This window comes from Sycon ciliatum, chromosome 6 (genome assembly GCF_964019385.1).
Source record: "Sycon ciliatum chromosome 6, ocSycCili1.1, whole genome shotgun sequence".
Taxonomy (NCBI): domain Eukaryota; kingdom Metazoa; phylum Porifera; class Calcarea; order Leucosolenida; family Sycettidae; genus Sycon; species Sycon ciliatum.
The window spans coordinates 32,297,308-32,321,413 of record NC_088648.1 but is presented as its reverse complement, the minus strand read 5'-3'; the positions used below and the strand labels follow the sequence as shown (position 1 = coordinate 32,321,413).

At 43.0% G+C, this 24,106-nt stretch overlaps 1 protein-coding gene across 1 annotated transcript; it reads right to left on the bottom strand.

Moving 5' to 3' along the window:
• Positions 1-13,722: 13,722 nt before the first annotated feature.
• LOC135819914 (uncharacterized) lies at positions 13,723-21,884 on the bottom strand. Its single transcript, XM_065333212.1, has 7 exons — positions 19,742-21,884; positions 18,787-18,862; positions 17,926-18,237; positions 17,300-17,378; positions 16,299-16,375; positions 15,483-15,714; positions 13,723-15,172 (listed from the first exon to the last, which is right to left on the bottom strand). Exons 1-7 carry the CDS (start codon positions 21,812-21,814, stop codon positions 15,148-15,150), a joined length of 2,874 nt encoding a protein of 957 aa, XP_065189284.1. The 5' UTR covers positions 21,815-21,884; the 3' UTR covers positions 13,723-15,147.
• Positions 21,885-24,106: the final 2,222 nt, after the last annotated feature.

Sequence of the window (24,106 nt, the reverse complement as noted above, 5' to 3'; positions counted from 1 at the left end):
TAGTAGTACTGTGATATGCTCAGTGGTAGAGTATAGTAGTACTGTGATATGCTCAGTGGTAGAGTATAGTAGTACTGTGATATGCTCAGTAGTAGAGTATAGTAGTACTGTGATATGCTCAGTAGTAGAGTATAGTAGTACTGTGATATGCTCAGTAGTAGAGTATAGTAGTACTGTGATATGCTCAGTGGTAGAGTATAGTAGTACTGTGATATGCTCAGTAGTAGAGTATAGTAGTACTGTGATATGCTCAGTGGTAGAGTATAGTAGTACTGTGATATGCTCAGTAGTAGAGTATAGTAGTACTGTGATATGCTCAGTAGTAGAGTATAGTAGTACTGTGATATGCTCAGTAGTAGAGTATAGTAGTACTGTGATATGCTCAGTAGTAGAGTATAGTAGTACTGTGATATGCTCAGTAGTAGAGTATAGTAGTACTGTGATATGCTCAGTAGTAGAGTATAGTAGTACTGTGATATGCTCAGTAGTAGAGTATAGTAGTACTGTGATATGCTCAGTAGTAGAGTATAGTAGTACTGTGATATGCTCAGTGGTAGAGTATAGTAGTACTGTGATATGCTCAGTGGTAGAGTATAGTAGTACTGTGATATGCTCAGTAGTAGAGTATAGTAGTACTGTGATATGCTCAGTAGTAGAGTATAGTAGTACTGTGATATGCTCAGTAGTAGAGTATAGTAGTACTGTGATATGCTCAGTGGTAGAGTATAGTAGTACTGTGATATGCTCAGTAGTAGAGTATAGTAGTACTGTGATATGCTCAGTAGTAGAGTATAGTAGTACTGTGATATGCTCAGTAGTAGAGTATAGTAGTACTGTGATATGCTCAGTGGTAGAGTATAGTAGTACTGTGATATGCTCAGTAGTAGAGTATAGTAGTACTGTGATATGCTCAGTGGTAGAGTATAGTAGTACTGTGATATGCTCAGTGGTAGAGTATAGTAGTACTGTGATATGCTCAGTAGTAGAGTATAGTAGTACTGTGATATGCTCAGTGGTAGAGTATAGTAGTACTGTGATATGCTCAGTAGTAGAGTATAGTAGTACTGTGATATGCTCAGTAGTAGAGTATAGTAGTACTGTGATATGCTCAGTAGTAGAGTATAGTAGTACTGTGATATGCTCAGTAGTAGAGTATAGTAGTACTGTGATATGCTCAGTGGTAGAGTATAGTGGTACTGTGATATGCTCAGTGGTAGAGTATAGTAGTACTGTGATATGCTCAGTGGTAGAGTATAGTAGTACTGTGATATGCTCAGTAGTAGAGTATAGTAGTACTGTGATATGCTCAGTGATAGAGTATAGTAGTACTGTGATATGCTCAGTGGTAGAGTATAGTAGTACTGTGATATGCTCAGTAGTAGAGTATAGTAGTACTGTGATATGCTCAGTAGTAGAGTATAGTAGTACTGTGATATGCTCAGTAGTAGAGTATAGTAGTACTGTGATATGCTCAGTGGTAGAGTATAGTAGTACTGTGATATGCTCAGTAGTAGAGTATAGTAGTACTGTGATATGCTCAGTAGTAGAGTATAGTAGTACTGTGATATGCTCAGTAGTAGAGTATAGTAGTACTGTGATATGCTCAGTAGTAGAGTATAGTAGTACTGTGATATGCTCAGTAGTAGAGTATAGTAGTACTGTGATATGCTCAGTGGTAGAGTATAGTAGTACTGTGATATGCTCAGTAGTAGAGTATAGTAGTACTGTGATATGCTCAGTAGTAGAGTATAGTAGTACTGTGATATGCTCAGTAGTAGAGTATAGTAGTACTGTGATATGCTCAGTAGTAGAGTATAGTAGTACTGTGATATGCTCAGTAGTAGAGTATAGTAGTACTGTGATATGCTCAGTAGTAGAGTATAGTAGTACTGTGATATGCTCAGTAGTAGAGTATAGTAGTACTGTGATATGCTCAGTAGTAGAGTATAGTAGTACTGTGATATGCTCAGTAGTAGAGTATAGTAGTACTGTGATATGCTCAGTAGTAGAGTATAGTAGTACTGTGATATGCTCAGTAGTAGAGTATAGTAGTACTGTGATATGCTCAGTAGTAGAGTATAGTAGTACTGTGATATGCTCAGTAGTAGAGTATAGTAGTACTGTGATATGCTCAGTAGTAGAGTATAGTAGTACTGTGATATGCTCAGTAGTAGAGTATAGTAGTACTGTGATATGCTCAGTAGTAGAGTATAGTAGTACTGTGATATGCTCAGTAGTAGAGTATAGTAGTACTGTGATATGCTCAGTGGTAGAGTATAGTAGTACTGTGATATGCTCAGTGGTAGAGTATAGTAGTACTGTGATATGCTCAGTAGTAGAGTATAGTAGTACTGTGATATGCTTAGTGGTAGAGTATAGTAGTACTGTGATATGCTCAGTAGTAGAGTATAGTAGTACTGTGATATGCTCAGTAGTAGAGTATAGTAGTACTGTGATATGCTCAGTAGTAGAGTACAGTAGTACTGTGATATGCTCAGTAGTAGAGTATAGTAGTACTGTGATATGCTCAGTAGTAGAGTATAGTAGTACTGTGATATGCTCAGTGGTAGAGTATAGTAGTACTGTGATATGCTCAGTAGTAGAGTATAGTAGTAGTGTGATATGCTCAGTAGTAGAGTATAGTAGTACTGTGATATGCTCAGTAGTAGAGTATAGTAGTACTGTGATATGCTCAGTGGTAGAGTATAGTAGTACTGTGATATGCTCAGTAGTAGAGTATAGTAGTACTGTGATATGCTCAGTAGTAGAGTATAGTAGTACTGTGATATGCTCAGTAGTAGAGTATAGTAGTACTGTGATATGCTCAGTAGTAGAGTATAGTAGTACTGTGATATGCTCAGTAGTAGAGTATAGTAGTACTGTGATATGCTCAGTAGTAGAGTATAGTAGTACTGTGATATGCTCAGTAGTAGAGTATAGTAGTACTGTGATATGCTCAGTAGTAGAGTATAGTAGTACTGTGATATGCTCAGTAGTAGAGTATAGTAGTACTGTGATATGCTCAGTAGTAGAGTATAGTAGTACTGTGATATGCTCAGTGGTAGAGTATAGTAGTACTGTGATATGCTCAGTGGTAGAGTATAGTAGTACTGTGATATGCTCAGTGGTAGAGTATAGTAGTACTGTGATATGCTCAGTGGTAGAGTATAGTAGTACTGTGATATGCTCAGTAGTAGAGTATAGTAGTACTGTGATATGCTCAGTGGTAGAGTATAGTAGTACTGTGATATGCTCAGTAGTAGAGTATAGTAGTACTGTGATATGCTCAGTAGTAGAGTATAGTAGTACTGTGATATGCTCAGTAGTAGAGTATAGTAGTACTGTGATATGCTCAGTAGTAGAGTATAGTAGTACTGTGATATGCTCAGTGGTAGAGTATAGTAGTACTGTGATATGCTCAGTAGTAGAGTATAGTAGTACTGTGATATGCTCAGTAGTAGAGTATAGTAGTACTGTGATATGCTCAGTAGTAGAGTATAGTAGTACTGTGATATGCTCAGTAGTAGAGTATAGTAGTACTGTGATATGCTCAGTAGTAGAGTATAGTAGTACTGTGATATGCTCAGTAGTAGAGTATAGTGGTACTGTGATATGCTCAGTGGTAGAGTATAGTAGTACTGTGATATGCTCAGTAGTAGAGTATAGTAGTACTGTGATATGCTCAGTAGTAGAGTATAGTAGTACTGTGATATGCTCAGTGGTAGAGTATAGTAGTACTGTGATATGCTCAGTGGTAGAGTATAGTAGTACTGTGATATGCTCAGTAGTAGAGTATAGTAGTACTGTGATATGCTCAGTAGTAGAGTATAGTAGTACTGTGATATGCTCAGTAGTAGAGTATAGTAGTACTGTGATATGCTCAGTAGTAGAGTATAGTAGTACTGTGATATGCTCAGTGGTAGAGTATAGTAGTACTGTGATATGCTCAGTAGTAGAGTATAGTAGTACTGTGATATGCTCAGTAGTAGAGTATAGTAGTACTGTGATATGCTCAGTGGTAGAGTATAGTGGTACTGTGATATGCTCAGTAGTAGAGTATAGTAGTACTGTGATATGCTCAGTGGTAGAGTATAGTAGTACTGTGATATGCTCAGTAGTAGAGTATAGTAGTACTGTGATATGCTCAGTAGTAGAGTATAGTAGTACTGTGATATGCTCAGTAGTAGAGTATAGTAGTACTGTGATATGCTCAGTAGTAGAGTATAGTAGTACTGTGATATGCTCAGTAGTAGAGTATAGTGGTACTGTGATATGCTCAGTGGTAGAGTATAGTAGTACTGTGATATGCTCAGTAGTAGAGTATAGTAGTACTGTGATATGCTCAGTGGTAGAGTATAGTAGTACTGTGATATGCTCAGTGGTAGAGTATAGTGGTACAGGTCGTCCCCCGTTAATACGAGTCCGGTTAGTACATAAACCCCGTTAGTACATAAGAAATCTCAAGTCCCGGACGAAACGTGATCACTTCCATACAAATTTTGTCGGTTAGTACATAATTCGTTAGTACATGAACCCCGTTAGTACATAACATTTCTCCGTGCCCGCATGCCACCTACCTCAATAGTACATAATTATTTGTTGGTCTTTTGGCCTTCCAGTGGAGACACATCGTGTTCTAGTTTCTACTTGTGGGCGCAATTAGCTCAGAAATCAGAGTCCACATCACAAACCGACAAAGCTCTGTTTTTTTTCGAGTGACTGTACACTGTACAGGCAAGACTGGGCATGTATCATGTGCACTATAGAATCGTCGCTGACTGTGACCGTTATAACATAATGTTTATGTTATATCGAGGGAATAAAGAATATCTCGCTCCCTAGTCATGGTAGCAAGAAACACTCAGAAAAGTTGAAAAAAGTGAAAAATTCTGGTACCCAAGCACGTTATGTACACTTTCGTTTAGTACATAAACCCCGTTAATACATAACATTTGTCAAGTCCCAGAGATTATGTATTAACGAGGGACGACCTGTACTGTGATATGCTCAGTAGTAGAGTATAGTAGTACTGTGATATGCTCAGTGGTAGAGTATAGTAGTACTGTGATATGCTCAGTAGTAGAGTATAGTAGTACTGTGATATGCTCAGTAGTAGAGTATAGTAGTACTGTGATATGCTCAGTAGTAGAGTATAGTAGTACTGTGATATGCTCAGTAGTAGAGTATAGTAGTACTGTGATATGCTCAGTAGTAGAGTATAGTAGTACTGTGATATGCTCAGTAGTAGAGTATAGTAGTACTGTGATATGCTCAGTGGTAGAGTATAGTAGTACTGTGATATGCTCAGTAGTAGAGTATAGTAGTACTGTGATATGCTCAGTAGTAGAGTATAGTAGTACTGTGATATGCTCAGTAGTAGAGTATAGTAGTACTGTGATATGCTCAGTAGTAGAGTATAGTAGTACTGTGATATGCTCAGTGGTAGAGTAAAGTAGTACTGTGATATGCTCAGTAGTAGAGTATAGTAGTACTGTGATATGCTCAGTAGTAGAGTATAGTAGTACTGTGATATGCTCAGTAGTAGAGTATAGTAGTACTGTGATATGCTCAGTAGTAGAGTATAGTAGTACTGTGATATGCTCAGTAGTAGAGTATAGTAGTACTGTGATATGCTCAGTAGTAGAGTAAAGTAGTACTGTGATATTTTTTTTTCAGGGGATGGCCCACGCCTGGTAAAAAATAAATAAATAAAAACAAAAACAATGAGGAGCATTAAAGACAGTCAGTGCAGTGCGCACATGTTCACCGGTTTGAGTGCTACGCACATGCCACAGTTCATAAATGCAAATTGCACTCAGCAGCCACCAGTTCGGTCGATGATGGTTGAGCTACTGCAACTCTGCTCCGGGACCGGTGTCCTCGGAGGGCCATAATGGCCGAGCTAAGAAGGGCGAACCCCAACCTGCATCTGATCCATGCCATTGTGATGGAGTAAGGCTCATTCTTCTTGTCGCTGATGATCAGTCCGAGCCGCTTGTAAAAGGCAGTTGCCGCCTTGCCTTGGCCTCCGGTGGCACTGAATACGAGGGGAACGAAGGTGGCATGCTCCACCTCACGAACACGCTCCTCATAATGCCGACGCTTCTCACGCTCATGCTTTGCGTATGCGGCGGGGATGGAGTGGACCGAGTTCGAACGAGCATGAGGGTTGAACACCCGAATATCAAAGAAAGCTCGCTCAAACCGGCCACCCCATACCCCGCTGGCAGCAACATCCAGCCTGGCACCATCCTCACGGATAGCCGTCCGGTGATGAAAATTCTCACCAGATAACGGCTGAAGGCGTGGCTCAATGCTGATATCATGAGCTGCTGATGTGAGCATGGTAGCGGTCAAGTCCCGCAGCTCGTTGTGCCGCAGAGACGGATAGCCACCTACTGGGCAAGACAAGGCGCGCGGGACAGTGAAGGCAGCTCCACAGGCACAGCTCTGGGGGAGATGGGGCGGAGTCCACCCGTAGCGGAGGCAGACAGCATCTCGAAACGCGCCCTTGTGTAGCGAGAACCCATGCTGCTTGAGTGGTCGACAGGTGAGCCAGTTCGACGCACTCTTCTCGGCCGCAAGATCCAGTACTGTGATATGCTCAGTAGTAGAGTATAGTAGTACTGTGATATACTCAGTAGTAGAGTATAGTAGTACTGTGATATACTCAGTAGTAGAGTATAGTAGTACTGTGATATGCTCAGTGGTAGAGTATAGTAGTACTGTGATATGCTCAGTAGTAGAGTATAGTAGTACTGTGATATGCTCAGTGGTAGAGTATAGTAGTACTGTGATATGCTCAGTGGTAGAGTATAGTAGTACTGTGATATGCTCAGTAGTAGAGTATAGTAGTACTGTGATATGCTCAGTAGTAGAGTATAGTAGTACTGTGATATGCTCAGTGGTAGAGTATAGTAGTACTGTGATATGCTCAGTAGTAGAGTATAGTAGTACTGTGATATGCTCAGTGGTAGAGTATAGTAGTACTGTGATATGCTCAGTAGTAGAGTATAGTAGTACTGTGATATGCTCAGTGGTAGAGTATAGTAGTACTGTGATATGCTCAGTAGTAGAGTATAGTAGTACTGTGATATGCTCAGTAGTAGAGTATAGTAGTACTGTGATATGCTCAGTAGTAGAGTATAGTGGTACTGTGATATGCTCAGTAGTAGAGTATAGTAGTACTGTGATATGCTCAGTAGTAGAGTATAGTGGTACTGTGATATGCTCAGTAGTAGAGTATAGTAGTACTGTGATATGCTCAGTAGTAGAGTATAGTGGTACTGTGATATGCTCAGTAGTAGAGTATAGTAGTACTGTGATATGCTCAGTAGTAGAGTATAGTAGTACTGTGATATGCTCAGTAGTAGAGTATAGTAGTACTGTGATATGCTCAGTAGTAGAGTATAGTGGTACTGTGATATGCTCAGTAGTAGAGTATAGTAGTACTGTGATATGCTCAGTAGTAGAGTATAGTGGTACTGTGATATGCTCAGTAGTAGAGTATAGTAGTACTGTGATATGCTCAGTAGTAGAGTATAGTAGTACTGTGATATGCTCAGTGGTAGAGTATAGTAGTACTGTGATATGCTCAGTAGTAGAGTATAGTAGTACTGTGATATGCTCAGTAGTAGAGTATAGTAGTACTGTGATATGCTCAGTAGTAGAGTATAGTAGTACTGTGATATGCTCAGTGGTAGAGTAAAGTAGTACTGTGATATGCTCAGTGGTAGAGTATAGTAGTACTGTGATATGCTCAGTGGTAGAGTATAGTAGTACTGTGATATGCTCAGTAGTAGAGTATAGTAGTACTGTGATATGCTCAGTAGTAGAGTATAGTAGTACTGTGATATGCTCAGTAGTAGAGTATAGTAGTACTGTGATATGCTCAGTAGTAGAGTATAGTAGTACTGTGATATGCTCAGTAGTAGAGTATAGTAGTACTGTGATATGCTCAGTAGTAGAGTATAGTAGTACTGTGATATGCTCAGTAGTAGAGTATAGTAGTACTGTGATATGCTCAGTAGTAGAGTATAGTGGTACTGTGATATGCTCAGTAGTAGAGTATAGTAGTACTGTGATATGCTCAGTAGTAGAGTATAGTGGTACTGTGATATGCTCAGTAGTAGAGTATAGTAGTACTGTGATATGCTCAGTAGTAGAGTATAGTAGTACTGTGATATGCTCAGTGGTAGAGTATAGTAGTACTGTGATATGCTCAGTAGTAGAGTATAGTAGTACTGTGATATGCTCAGTAGTAGAGTATAGTAGTACTGTGATATGCTCAGTAGTAGAGTATAGTAGTACTGTGATATGCTCAGTAGTAGAGTATAGTAGTACTGTGATATGCTCAGTGGTAGAGTATAGTAGTACTGTGATATGCTCAGTAGTAGAGTATAGTAGTACTGTGATATGCTCAGTGGTAGAGTATAGTAGTACTGTGATATGCTCAGTAGTAGAGTATAGTAGTACTGTGATATGCTCAGTGGTAGAGTATAGTAGTACTGTGATATGCTCAGTAGTAGAGTATAGTAGTACTGTGATATGCTCAGTAGTAGAGTATAGTAGTACTGTGATATGCTCAGTAGTAGAGTATAGTAGTACTGTGATATGCTCAGTAGTAGAGTATAGTGGTACTGTGATATGCTCAGTAGTAGAGTAAAGTAGTACTGTGATATGCTCAGTAGTAGAGTATAGTAGTACTGTGATATGCTCAGTAGTAGAGTATAGTAGTACTGTGATATGCTCAGTAGTAGAGTATAGTAGTACTGTGATATGCTCAGTAGTAGAGTATAGTGGTACTGTGATATGCTCAGTAGTAGAGTAAAGTAGTACTGTGATATGCTCAGTAGTAGAGTATAGTAGTACTGTGATATGCTCAGTAGTAGAGTATAGTAGTACTGTGATATGCTCAGTGGTAGAGTATAGTAGTACTGTGATATGCTCAGTAGTAGAGTATAGTAGTACTGTGATATGCTCAGTAGTAGAGTATAGTAGTACTGTGATATGCTCAGTAGTAGAGTATAGTAGTACTGTGATATGCTCAGTAGTAGAGTATAGTAGTACTGTGATATGCTCAGTGGTAGAGTATAGTAGTACTGTGATATGCTCAGTAGTAGAGTATAGTAGTACTGTGATATGCTCAGTAGTAGAGTATAGTAGTACTGTGATATGCTCAGTAGTAGAGTATAGTAGTACTGTGATATGCTCAGTAGTAGAGTATAGTAGTACTGTGATATGCTCAGTAGTAGAGTATAGTAGTACTGTGATATGCTCAGTAGTAGAGTATAGTGGTACTGTGATATGCTCAGTAGTAGAGTAAAGTAGTACTGTGATATGCTCAGTAGTAGAGTATAGTAGTACTGTGATATGCTCAGTGGTAGAGTATAGTAGTACTGTGATATGCTCAGTAGTAGAGTATAGTAGTACTGTGATATGCTCAGTGGTAGAGTATAGTAGTACTGTGATATGCTCAGTGGTAGAGTATAGTGGTACTGTGATATGCTCAGTAGTAGAGTAAAGTAGTACTGTGATATGCTCAGTAGTAGAGTATAGTAGTACTGTGATATGCTCAGTAGTAGAGTATAGTAGTACTGTGATATGCTCAGTAGTAGAGTATAGTAGTACTGTGATATGCTCAGTGGTAGAGTATAGTAGTACTGTGATATGCTTAGTGGTAGAGTATAGTAGTACTGTGATATGCTCAGTAGTAGAGTATAGTAGTACTGTGATATGCTCAGTAGTAGAGTATAGTAGTACTGTGATATGCTCAGTAGTAGAGTATAGTAGTACTGTGATATGCTCAGTGGTAGAGTATAGTAGTACTGTGATATGCTCAGTAGTAGAGTATAGTAGTACTGTGATATGCTCAGTAGTAGAGTATAGTAGTACTGTGATATGCTCAGTAGTAGAGTACAGTTGTACTGTGATATGCTCAGTGGTAGAGTATAGTAGTACTGTGATATGCTCAGTAGTAGAGTATAGTAGTACTGTGATATGCTCAGTAGTAGAGTATAGTAGTACTGTGATATGCTCAGTGGTAGAGTATAGTAGTACTGTGATATGCTCAGTAGTAGAGTATAGTAGTACTGTGATATGCTCAGTAGTAGAGTATAGTAGTACTGTGATATGCTCAGTAGTAGAGTATAGTAGTACTGTGATATGATCAGTGGTAGAGTATAGTAGTACTGTGATATGCTCAGTAGTAGAGTATAGTAGTACTGTGATATGCTCAGTAGTAGAGTATAGTAGTACTGTGATATGCTCAGTGGTAGAGTAAAGTAGTACTGTGATATGCTCAGTGGTAGAGTATAGTAGTACTGTGATATGCTCAGTAGTAGAGTATAGTAGTACTGTGATATGCTCAGTAGTAGAGTATAGTAGTACTGTGATATGCTCAGTAGTAGAGTATAGTGGTACTGTGATATGCTCAGTAGTAGAGTAAAGTAGTACTGTGATATGCTCAGTAGTAGAGTATAGTAGTACTGTGATATGCTCAGTAGTAGAGTATAGTAGTACTGTGATATGCTCAGTAGTAGAGTATAGTAGTACTGTGATATGCTCAGTGGTAGAGTATAGTAGTACTGTGATATGCTTAGTGGTAGAGTATAGTAGTACTGTGATATGCTCAGTAGTAGAGTATAGTAGTACTGTGATATGCTCAGTAGTAGAGTATAGTAGTACTGTGATATGCTCAGTAGTAGAGTATAGTAGTACTGTGATATGCTCAGTGGTAGAGTATAGTAGTACTGTGATATGCTCAGTAGTAGAGTATAGTAGTACTGTGATATGCTCAGTAGTAGAGTATAGTAGTACTGTGATATGCTCAGTAGTAGAGTACAGTTGTACTGTGATATGCTCAGTGGTAGAGTATAGTAGTACTGTGATATGCTCAGTAGTAGAGTATAGTAGTACTGTGATATGCTCAGTAGTAGAGTATAGTAGTACTGTGATATGCTCAGTGGTAGAGTATAGTAGTACTGTGATATGCTCAGTAGTAGAGTATAGTAGTACTGTGATATGCTCAGTAGTAGAGTATAGTAGTACTGTGATATGCTCAGTAGTAGAGTATAGTAGTACTGTGATATGATCAGTGGTAGAGTATAGTAGTACTGTGATATGCTCAGTAGTAGAGTATAGTAGTACTGTGATATGCTCAGTGGTAGAGTATAGTAGTACTGTGATATGCTCAGTAGTAGAGTATAGTAGTACTGTGATATGCTCAGTGGTAGAGTATAGCAGTACTGTGATATGCTCAGTAGTAGAGTACAGTAGTACTGTGATATGCTCAGTGGTAGAGTATAGCAGTACTGTGATATGCTCAGTAGTAGAGTACAGTAGTACTGTGATATGCTCAGTAGTAGAGTATAGTAGTACTGTGATATGCTCAGTGGTAGAGTATAGTAGTACTGTGATATGCTCAGTAGTAGAGTATAGTAGTACTGTGATATGCTCAGTGGTAGAGTATAGTAGTACTGTGATATGCTCAGTGGTAGAGTATAGTAGTACTGTGATATGCTCAGTAGTAGAGTATAGTAGTACTGTGATATGCTCAGTGGTAGAGTATAGTAGTACTGTGATATGCTCAGTGGTAGAGTATAGTAGTACTGTGATATGCTCAGTGGTAGAGTATAGTAGTACTGTGATATGCTCAGTGGTAGAGTATAGTAGTACTGTGATATGCTCAGTAGTAGAGTATAGTAGTACTGTGATATGCTCAGTAGTAGAGTATAGTAGTACTGTGATATGCTCAGTAGTAGAGTATAGTAGTACTGTGATATGCTCAGTAGTAGAGTATAGTGGTACTGTGATATGCTCAGTAGTAGAGTATAGTAGTACTGTGATATGCTCAGTAGTAGAGTATAGTAGTACTGTGATATGCTCAGTAGTAGAGTATAGTAGTACTGTGATATGCTCAGTAGTAGAGTATAGTAGTACTGTGATATGCTCAGTAGTAGAGTATAGTAGTACTGTGATATGCTCAGTAGTAGAGTATAGTAGTACTGTGATATGCTCAGTAGTAGAGTATAGTAGTACTGTGATATGCTCAGTGGTAGAGTATAGTAGTACTGTGATATGCTCAGTGGTAGAGTATAGTAGTACTGTGATATGCTCAGTAGTAGAGTATAGTAGTACTGTGATATGCTCAGTGGTAGAGTATAGTAGTACTGTGATATGCTCAGTGGTAGAGTATAGTAGTACTGTGATATGCTCAGTAGTAGAGTATAGTAGTACTGTGATATGCTCAGTAGTAGAGTATAGTAGTACTGTGATATGCTCAGTGGTAGAGTATAGTAGTACTGTGATATGCTCAGTGGTAGAGTATAGTAGTACTGTGATATGCTCAGTAGTAGAGTATAGTAGTACTGTGATATGCTCAGTAGTAGAGTATAGTAGTACTGTGATATGCTCAGTGGTAGAGTATAGTAGTACTGTGATATGCTCAGTAGTAGAGTATAGTAGTACTGTGATATGCTCAGTGGTAGAGTATAGTAGTACTGTGATATGCTCAGTGGTAGAGTATAGTAGTACTGTGATATGCTCAGTAGTAGAGTATAGTAGTACTGTGATATGCTCAGTGGTAGAGTATAGTAGTACTGTGATATGCTCAGTGGTAGAGTATAGTAGTACTGTGATATGCTCAGTAGTAGAGTATAGTAGTACTGTGATATGCTCAGTAGTAGAGTATAGTAGTACTGTGATATGCTCAGTGGTAGAGTATAGTAGTACTGTGATATGCTCAGTGGTAGAGTATAGTAGTACTGTGATATGCTCAGTAGTAGAGTATAGTAGTACTGTGATATGCTCAGTAGTAGAGTATAGTAGTACTGTGATATGCTCAGTGGTAGAGTATAGTAGTACTGTGATATGCTCAGTAGTAGAGTATAGTAGTACTGTGATATGCTCAGTGGTAGAGTATAGTAGTACTGTGATATGCTCAGTAGTAGAGTATAGTAGTACTGTGATATGCTCAGTAGTAGAGTATAGTAGTACTGTGATATGCTCAGTAGTAGAGTATAGTAGTACTGTGATATGCTCAGTGGTAGAGTATAGTAGTACTGTGATATGCTCAGTGGTAGAGTATAGTAGTACTGTGATATGCTCAGTAGTAGAGTATAGTAGTACTGTGATATGCTCAGTAGTAGAGTATAGTAGTACTGTGATATGCTCAGTAGTAGAGTATAGTAGTACTGTGATATGCTCAGTAGTAGAGTATAGTAGTACTGTGATATGCTCAGTAGTAGAGTATAGTAGTACTGTGATATGCTCAGTAGTAGAGTATAGTAGTACTGTGATATGCTCAGTAGTAGAGTATAGTAGTACTGTGATATGCTCAGTAGTAGAGTATAGTAGTACTGTGATATGCTCAGTAGTAGAGTATAGTAGTACTGTGATATGCTCAGTAGTAGAGTATAGTAGTACTGTGATATGCTCAGTAGTAGAGTATAGTAGTACTGTGATATGCTCAGTAGTAGAGTATAGTAGTACTGTGATATGCTCAGTTATAGAGTATAGTAGTATAGTACTACACGGTACTCGGTGAACATAACACTGCGTTGGCCCAACCCATGTCTGTGTGCATGCCGATACCAGCAACGTCGGCTGAGCAGCCATGGCCCCGCCACCACTCTCCCCACTGTTTTCGACAGCATAGTGGATTTGGTTTAAAAAACAAGTCATAATCTTTGACTGTAGTACACTATTGGAAGGCAGACACAATGAGCTCCGAGCCTCCAAAGGTGGCGATTCCTTGACATAGGTGGTCAAAACGTATGCAATCAATAAGAATCAGTGTTGCATATCTGCATGTACATATTGTACATATTGTAGATTTCATGCCCGAGGCAATACAGGAAAGCAGTGCCACAACGAGAAAACTGGGAACGAGCTTGGGCAGACACATGTACATGTACATAGCGAACGGGATAGGCTGAAGCAGGGTGAGGGGGGGGGGGGGGAGGAGGAGGTGGCAGATCTAGAGAAGAGGCAGAAAAAGATAGTAGTGCAAATCATGTATCTAAGAGTATGTTAGCGTTGATAGTAACTTGCTACCATGCTTGGGTGAGCTATTGCAGCAGCTGTGGGTCTGGCAGGTGAAAACGACACTATGCAACGTGCACTGGACACAGCAGTCACGGTAAACGGCAAAATGGCGGACGTAGGGGAGCGATACGGCTGCAGAACAAGTGCGAAACTATGCTGGACTCAGAACTAGAAAAGTGAGAAGCAGTGACAGTGTGATCCAGCAGCGTGCAAGAAAGTCGAGCAAGTCTATTCATATAAATTCAATTGAAAAGGAAGAGCAAGTAGCTGAGCATCAGCAAGGCATCAGTGGCTGTGTAGGGGAGGGATATCGGTGGGGGGGGGGATAACGGTGGGGGTGGGGGGGGGGGAGACCTGAGAATGCACAAATACATGTAAATGTACAATGGACACTGGGCAGGGCGGGGAGGGGAGAGGAAAGGGGTGGGGGGGGGGGGCAGAGTACGCACCCTACTCTGGACACTGGGCAGGGCCCGGGCGAGGAGAGGTGGGGGGGGGGGGGGGGAAGGTGGGGGGAGCAGACATGTATTGTTTTGTGCAATACAGCAGGGTGCATTCAAAATGCCATGTGGAAATGGGAAACACGCAGCAAGCATATTCCCTGCCTTGAGATCGGAATGACCTACATATACTAATAGTATCAAGAACAAGAAATATAGCCAATTTTGAAGTAAACAAGAAATAGAGCTAAAGAAGAAATAGAGCTAAACAACAAATGGAGTTAAACAAGAAATAAAGCTAAACAAGAAATGGAGTTAAACAAGAAATATAGCTAAACAAAGCGACAGTAGTTTTAAAAAGAACAATCCAGAACTAAAGCTGTAATCAGCATACTAATCTGCATAGAAGGATACCTTGGAAAATGAATTGGAGAATGAATTGGAGAATGAATTGGAGAATCAATATACGTAATAGGAGGGCAGAAAACAAAGAAGAAAAGGCGGAATGGAACCAAGTACAGCATTATCACATGGCATGTTTGGCGGAACTAAACCTGCGGCCACTGGTGATCCGAGGTGCTATGTACAACAACCCTACGCACGCCTTTCTGACGTCCATCTGAGACACACACAGCGTAAGTGGTGGTATCAGCAAGTCGAGTCAGTCGGATGACTTGGCAGAGCTACTACAGAACAAACAGAGAAGGTAGAAATATGCACAAGACAGTTACAACATTTTGAAAACAGTCCAGTGCGGATATTCGTCACAGCAGTGAAGTTTGAGTGTGAACTGTGTGTGTGTGTGTGTGTGTGTGTGTGTGTGTGTGTGTGTGTGTGTGTGTGTGCGTGTCAGCGTGTGTGTGTGTGTGTGTGTGTGTGTGTGTGTGTGTGTGTGTGAGTGTGTGTGTGTGGTTGTGCACGTGTGCGTGTGCGTGTGTGTGTGCACGTGTGCGTGTGTGTGTAGTGCAGCCAGGGACCGAATGAGTGAGCACTCACCCGAACAACGCCTTGATTTTGGAAAGACGCAACGGACAGACGGCGCGCGTGAGCTTGATCAGATCACTCGTGCATGGTGGGGCAGTCCGCTTACTCATCCAGTAGTGAAGAATAGCCTTAGCATCACGGTAATCAGGTGCATCTTGACGGCGGCGGAATGAGTCGATGATCAGTTTCTCAGAGTTCTCACTGCTTCCAGTTACTTCCTCCACAATCGAACACGCCAGATCATCTAGAGATTAACAGAGGGAGGGGGAGGGGGAGGGAGGTGGAATCCATCATAAACAAGGCAACATATTACAACATCATGCCTACAGCATCACAACACCTTGGACGCATTGTGACAACACCATGGCAGAAGCCATGGCAACAGCATCACACCGCCATGGCAACAGCATCACACCGCCATGGCAACAGCATCACACCGCCATGGCAACAGCATCACACCACCATGGCAACAGCATCACACCACCATGGCAGCAGAATCAAAACAGAGTTGCATGTATGTTTTGGAAGAAGGATCCACTAGGTGATTTCGAACTCAGCACCCGCATGTTTCCGGGACAATGCCCCACTGATTAGGTTACCAGGGATCACACACAATAGGGGCTCCTTCTTCCTACACTAGCAGCTAGAGTACAATGGTAACACTATGACAAAACCATAATTGGTTACGGCTTGGAATCACCATGGCAGCACATTGCCCAGCTCTCCTAGCGGGACCATTAAACAGAAAGCAAACTTCCGTGTCGAAAGTAGCAGGGGCCAGCTGGTTGAAAACCAAATATACCATCCGAACAACCTATGCCCACCCACCTCGTTCTTCCTTGCTGAAGATCTCATTCAGCTGGCTGCAGAAGCTGACCTGATCATCGATGTCCTCCAGCATTCTCCTGTAGGCGATAATACATCAACAGGGAATTTAGAAGCAGACTGTGGCTTACTGCACCGCACACTGACAGCATTCAACATCTAGCCAGTGGGAAAGTGCTGCATACTAGACTCAGATCCTAGCAGCTGGCATAACGCACAGACTCCATTGCGGGATTAGATTCGCTGCTATTCAACGCTATATGTAAATTAAGCAAAGTAGATCTACCCAGTGAGAGTATGAACAGAGACCAGGCTGCGACTCGGACTTCCAGTCTTTCATTGTGTGCACAGCACATGTACTACAGTGAAACCTGTAACTAAAGACCACCTTGACCAGCGACCAACCTGGTACTACTGACCACTTCGTCAGACACGGACGGTCTCACATTCATATTATGGTTGTGGGGTGCAAACCTCTAACTAAAGACCACCTGCCACTAAAGACCGCTTTCTCTGGCCCCAAGGGGTGGTCGTTAGTCAAAGGTTCTACTGTATACTGTAGTATTGTGCGATGATAGGAGACTCACACGCAGTAAGGAAGTTAAGTCAAGACTTGCATGTGTGGAGTATATACACTTCACACACCCATGGAAGCGTGGTGTGACAACCCGCATGAAGTAAACCCACCGACTTGTCACATTGCAATGCAGTGGTGCGGTGTCATTACAAATCACCCAGGAAAAGGATCTTGAAGGACATTCGTTCGTACGTTTGTTACCGTCAACAATGTTTTACTCGTATTGTCGAAAATTGTGTTCGTGTCAGCCCTCTTAAACTATGCAGTATGGACTTATTAACAACCCAACACGGGCCAAAAAATCCGGCATGGGCCACAAAACTTCAAAGCAGGTCAGATGCTATGGTCATGATTAGACCTGCCAGTATGATTTGATGAGAAAGGTGCAGAGGGGGGAGGGGGGGGGGGGGGGGTAAATCAAACTCACCCGGACTCTGTCACTGAGACTACTGGGATGAACTGAAGCGTAGACACCTGCGGACTTGATTCTCCATCAGCGATCACACCTTTGGAACAACAAACAAATTTCCACAACAGGCAAAAAATATCGGCATGAAGCCTGGCATGGCTGGCTACAGGGAAAGCACCTGAACTCCACCAAACATCAGCAACTCGGCCTGCAGATGACAGCCATCATACCATAGCCCTAGTGGCCCTCAGTTCCATTGCAACGACTGCCTAACAACTGCAGCCAGCTGCTGATGCCAGCAGATGAGTGTTGTCAACACCCGCATTGTTCCATGGCAGCCCATCTGATTCCTGCTGATAGCCTATAATATGTATAGTGGTTGCACAGCTGTTTAGCATGAATTCCGGCATTATGCGAGGCCTTTTCACTGCCAGCATGCTTGCAGCTTCAATTGAAATAAACGCATAATATACCAAATATGGGAATGTAGTGCAACTGTACTCTTCAATTCCCATGTGTTCCGCTCAAAAGACAGGGAGCAACAAAATTGTGAATGTCTATATAAGGAAACTTGGAATCGTCTTGTCTTATGTGATGATCATTGCAAAAAAGGATCATTATTCTAATGGGCTCATAATACTTACTGTATGTGGCAGCAGTGCTGTCAGTGTCAGGCGACACTAGCACTTGCAGCTTGGTTCGCACTTCCACAAAGTTGTAGCCAAGGTCGGCAAGGACCCCGAGGAACAGCTTGAATGTCCTACGTCCACCACCAGAAGCAGCCCATAGCAATTGCTCATTGTGATCAGCTCGAAGATTGGTATCCATCAGCCTTTTGTAGAGAGCCTCTGTGATCAGCCCCTTTGAAATCGCTGCCAGTCGAGTCGACTGTGGTTCCAGTGTTTCCACGAACCACTGATGCCATCTCTTGTAGCGATCATCACACCAAGGATTGACTAACAAGCAGAGAAAAGCCACATTGAAGAAAGAACGAAATTGTTTGCAATGCCCGATTTTGCAAATGAAACATAGACATGGGGGAATGTTTCACTGAAAATGCCACAAGAATCGCAACAACAGTGAAAGCAAACTGAGCTCAAAATGCACACCGTCATGCACTCAAATGTGATCACGTATCACGTATCACCTATCTCTCTCTCTCTCCCTCCCCCTTCCCTACCTCTCTCTCTCTCTCTCTCTCTCTCTCCTCTCTCTCTCTCTCTCTCTCTCTCTCTCTCTCTCTCTCTCTCTCTCTCTCTCTCTCTCTCTCTCTCTCTCTCTCTCTCTCTCTCTCTCTCTCTCTCTCTCTCTCTCTCTCTCTCTCTCTCTCTCTCTCTCTCTCTCTCTCTCTCAAACACACATACATGCGTTCAGCCAACTCTGCTGTCATGAGGCGAATTCGGGATGAGTACGAGAATAACAACAGTAATTATAATAGTCTTGTGAGCCAGGTCTATAAGTATGTGTCTCCCCTATCTCATGTCCAAGTATTTTGTTTCACTCACCACCATCATCCATTCCGGCAGTGCCTTCATCAACTAAGCGACACAAGTCAGCAACATCGCACGTCGGGTAGAACGGCTGAAAAATAAGATCAACAACACACAAAGGAATAATAAAACAATGTGGAGGGGTTTGACAACTGCAAACCGCTCTATTCAGTTGCTATTCACCCCACCGAAGTCCACACACATATGTTAGACAACTATAGGCTCTAAAAATCACCCAAACAATTCATTACAATTTGTAAACATGATCTGCATGTATTCTAAGGTGAAAGACCATGTATTCGTGTGAATTTATGTATGTATGTATATACAAGTACGTGACCTTGATCTGGATGACTCATCTATGCACGCCATGCATACCCTCGATTTATGGGATTCACTTCTACACCTGTCTGCCCTGGGCTCTTCAGTAGGGCTTCTTTACTTGATTTCCCCTACCCGCCAATTGTGCGGCTCGCCAGTTCCCCAAGTCTGCAACATTACCATGCTGTTTCACCGGCCTCGGGCGCAAGTCTCATACTTGTATATACTACAGTACTGTTTCACCAGGTACTGTTGCATGTGCTGTCTGTAAACATGTTTAGTTTTGAACTCTTTCTCCATCCCATGCTACGTGCTTTTACTTGTACGGTGAGGCTAAACTGGAAGCTCTCGCAATACTTTGCGTCCATCAATAAGTCCAAACAATATACATTTTATAATAGTCCCCAATTGAGCTGACATTTTGGCTACATTCCTCTGAATATGACTGTTGTCTTCGCAATGCATATGGTGGCAACACTAAGCAAGCTATGTAACTATGCGATAGCACATGCAAGTGCATTCTCTATGTATTGGGAACAATGCGTTGGCTCAAGGCACATCTTTAGAATTATTATTATAGTATACATGTATGTGTTGGGACAGCAGAAAGGCAGTAGCGAACAGAGACTAGAATAATAGCAATGTTTACCTTGATCCATCTGTCCCACGTTGACAGGTCAACTTGTGCCAGCTGCCGCTCGCAGAGGATTGGTCGGACGTCCATACCGATCGTTGCAAAGTGCTGGCACCCGGTGCTCTGGCAGTGGGGCTGGGTGTGCAGCTGGCATGGCCTGTCGTGACGGCACAGGCACGCTATGCTGGGATGGAGGAGCAACAGGCGCTGGCCATACAGCTGCTGCAGCTCTCCGATGGCACCGAGAAGAAAGCGGGCAACAGACACACAGTGATCTATTGTCTTCTCCCTCTTGTCGGTGTCGACTGTGATGCGAATGGCGGTGGAAGAATAGGAGAGCTGAAGCTGAAACTCATTCTGGCATCTCATTGACACGTTGAGGCCCATGCGCAAATCCTTCGTCCCGTGCGGTCGGTACTTCTGCAAGCATCGCACGGTGATCCGGGCAAAATGCGCTTGGGTGATGCTCCTTTCTGGATCTTTGCCAACCAGGTAGAGCGACGCTGATTTGGACTCTAGCGCTTGTGACGGCTTACACTGGGCAAGTGCTGGCACATAATACACTTTACACCCTGTAACAAATGGATCATCCTCATCTGCATCATAGACTACGCCATGCGAAGCTAGCAGTGAAAAGAGACTCCGGCGCTGCTCCTGAGATTGCACCAGACCTCTTGTGGCCTTCTCCTGCTCCCATCTGTGAATCGCTAGTGACTCGCACAGAATGCCATCCTTCAGCAGCCTATACTGCTTCCTGAACCCACGAGCTTGCTTGAACAGCGACGGTGCTGGCAAAAGGACAGCCTTGGATGCCAACATCAGCCATGGAGTGCTGGCTAGAACTTGTTTCTGCTCTAGTGCTGCAGCTGCTACTCCTGCTGCGCTAGCTTGTGGCTGACGTCGGGACGTGAGTACGGCTTCATCTCTCTTGGCTGCCGCCGCTGCTTCAGGGGCTGCTGGCTGTGCTGCTGGTGCTTCTGCCTCCACTGGTGCTGCTTGTGCTGCTGTTGATGCGGTTGGCAGGCCGTCAGGTGGCACAGTGGCTGAAGTAGATGGGAAGTGGCTACCCTCATCATCAAAGACAATGAGATGGCCGAGTGATTGGTTCAGTCTCAACAGACTGGGCACATCCACGTCAGCATCACCGCATGCATCCTGAGCGATGCTGCATACCCTGTCATAGCTCATGATGAACGATGACGTCTCCTGTGCAATCGCCTCTAGTACCTCTGGGAATGGCAACCACGAGATTGGCAGCTTCTCTCTGCGACGGAATCGAATTACGCCCGCCAGCTCTTCACGCAACTTTGCAACTCCTGGGTCAACCTTTGAGCCAGACAGAGTGTTGTCAACGAAGATGACTCGCTCAATGCTGTCAGTGTACTTCTTGTTGTCAGCTAGTTGTTGGAGTTGTCTCCTTCGCTTGCGAACATCTTCTTCAGTCATGCCATCCAGGTGCGTACCAATGAGGTAGATCGGTGCAGTGGCGTTGTCTGTGATTGCTTCGCGGGCTGTACATAGCCATGAGTCGATGACATCAAAGTAGGTACAGGTGGGTTGGTCGATGTTGAGCTGATTGTCCTCGCCATCTTCATCAGTCAGGATATCCGCATACGGTGTACCCAGTTCGATGCTGGCATTGAAGACGACGCAGTACGTGGTGCGCTCGGGTGAGAACACCAGGTCATGCAATGCGTGGAATGGCATCTGCCCTGCCAAATCCCACACATCGATGTGTATGGTGTCCTCATCCAAACCACGAGCCTCATCCAGGCGCTTGAAAAACTTGCTCAAAGCTGTGCGAACTGCTCCAGCTGCCTGGTTAGGGTTAGCGCTTGCGCCGCTGACATTTCCTTGCCGAGAGTAATGAGCTTCAGTGCGCATAACTGTGTTGACAATTGAAGCAGCCAACTGGGCTAGATGGTCTGCCGCATTTGTTGGCTTCAATTTGTACGCACCTTCCTCACTCTCGTCCAAGAAGAACGTCAGCTTGTCCATGTCGATGCCTAGCGTGCTTGCGGTCTTTTTGAACTCCTTCTCTGCCAGAGACCTCGCCAGTCCCGTCTTTCCACCGCGACCAGGGCCCATGAGCAGCACACGCTCATGCACGATATCAGCGATGCAGCTTTTGAACACTCCCTCCCTGCTCTTGCGATCTACATCACACCAACAAAACGCAACACGTATCCAAATATCAGGCATTTGAGAGAGTTTTATCTTATGCACGCAGTGGAGAACCTTTTGTTTCATATCTATCGATCTGGTTGCACACAGATACCCTGGAAAACAGAGATAACGATTTGCAGAAAACCCACAACCGTTAAATTCCCTGGAAGTCCGATAATTTATATGAACATAACATCTAGTCGTGTGGCAATAATAAAATCTAGAAGCCAACTCACTGTGAATCCTATTCGTTATGTCGAACATGGAAGCAAATGTGGGCACAAGTTCTCCGGTCGATTCCACCAACTAAACCCAGATTTTTGAACAGTCAGACGAGGACCATCTAGCACTAAACTGACAAGGATCTCACAATATGTAAGGCCGTTGGTTAGCGCTATCAAGCAGTGCTCAAGCTGACTTTCACGCCAGGGAATGTAACATAACTTTCCAGTGCCCCTTGCACAGTAAAGAATCCAGTTGACATCACATCCAACAGTCGGCGTGGTCGACATGACAAATATAATTGTAATAAAAAAGGAGGAGGGCTGGAGGAATATTGACTTACGGTCTGAAGTTCATATCAGACACATTCATGTCCAAATGAGAAGATCATCCGACACAGCAATGGTGAGGTGAGAAACCAGTGAATCATTCCGGAGATACTTCAGGTACTTCTAACCTACTCAACATATGAACTGGTTAAACTCGTACTCTATGACTCCTTGTAAAGTGATCTGTGTATCCAGTGTATTCAGTATGCACACTGTGCAACTCATGCTTTGATATTCTACATGTCACATTTGAGAGCCTGCGTATATATAGTCTGCATGACATATTTACTAGCTATAAACAAGGAGAGGACTAGGAAACATTGACAGTGCTGTAGTTGACATCGACAACATCCATATCCAAACAAGGATATGAACCGACACGGCAATGGGGAGTTGACCGTCGAGTGAAACATTCCAGGTACAGCAAAAATTGAAAGCATTCACAAGCAACTCTGCTACAAAATTGTACAGAATGCGCCCGAATACTACGACAGGTTTGCCAATTGAAGCTTGAATTCTTTTCTTCTTCAGTAGGCAGCTGGCATTCCGCAGCCATATTCGACAGCTTGCAGTACGCGGAGCCCAGCGGCTCGGCTTCCTCCGCAAGGCATTGGCTGTGCTAGACCCAAAGCACCGGGCAATCGTGTACCTTGGCTTTGTCCGCCCTGTGTTAGAGTACGGCATGCTGGTGTGGATGAGCGCAGCCCCCACCACCTTGGCCCGCCTCACTGCCATCCAGCGCCGTGCCCTGCACATAATTGGAGGTGGATCATACCTCCTGAGCCTCGACATTCGCCGTACCGTAGCAGGGCTCTGCTTTCTGTACAAGCTGCACTTTGTGGAGGGTCCGGAAATGGTGAAAGCCATTCTGTCACCATCAGCAGCTGCACCGCAAAGCCGCATGTCTACTCGTGAGACAACCAGATCTGCAGCACATCATCCATCACAACTCACCAGTATCCTTCCTCGTCAGTCACGAAACAACACGCTCCGCTCATTTCCCCACTCCCTCATCGCAACGTGGAATCAGCTCCCACCTACCCTTCTGCAGTCGCCCCCTTCTCACAGAGGTATGCACACCTTCAAGAAAAATGTCAACGACCACTTGCGGCGCAGCAAGTGGGAGTGGGCCACAGACAGGCTATGATCTCTCCATCGCAGCCAACACACCAGCCAAATTATACTGACCGCACTCCAGCTCCCTTCTACCCCTCTTTGATCCCCTTCGCTCAGCCTATGCTATGCAATTATCAGTTCTCTCCATCTTCCTACGGTGCACTGCTTTTACTATTGTTTTGTCCTATCTCAATCTCAAATTCTCCCCATTATCGTTTGCATAGCCGGTGCTTCCCTCTTGGATGTATATGTTTCTTTTCTCCTATGTATCGGCGCACAGGAGTAATGATGATTCCGAGACCTTTGGTCGGAGGAGTTACTTTTGCCCCGCCCCCACTTCCATCCAATATGCCACCGCCCCCGCTGTGCAGCATTTGATGGTTCTGTGGTATTCAGTAAAAATAAAATAAATAAAAAAGTTCAAGGTCTTTCGGTGATGGCCACTCGGTGCTACCTTTTACTGGAGATCATGAAACTGCTTCTGCACATTTTATTGCAGTCTAGTAAGCGATGGTGTCGAAATTTCGCATGCATGCCTTGATGAAGT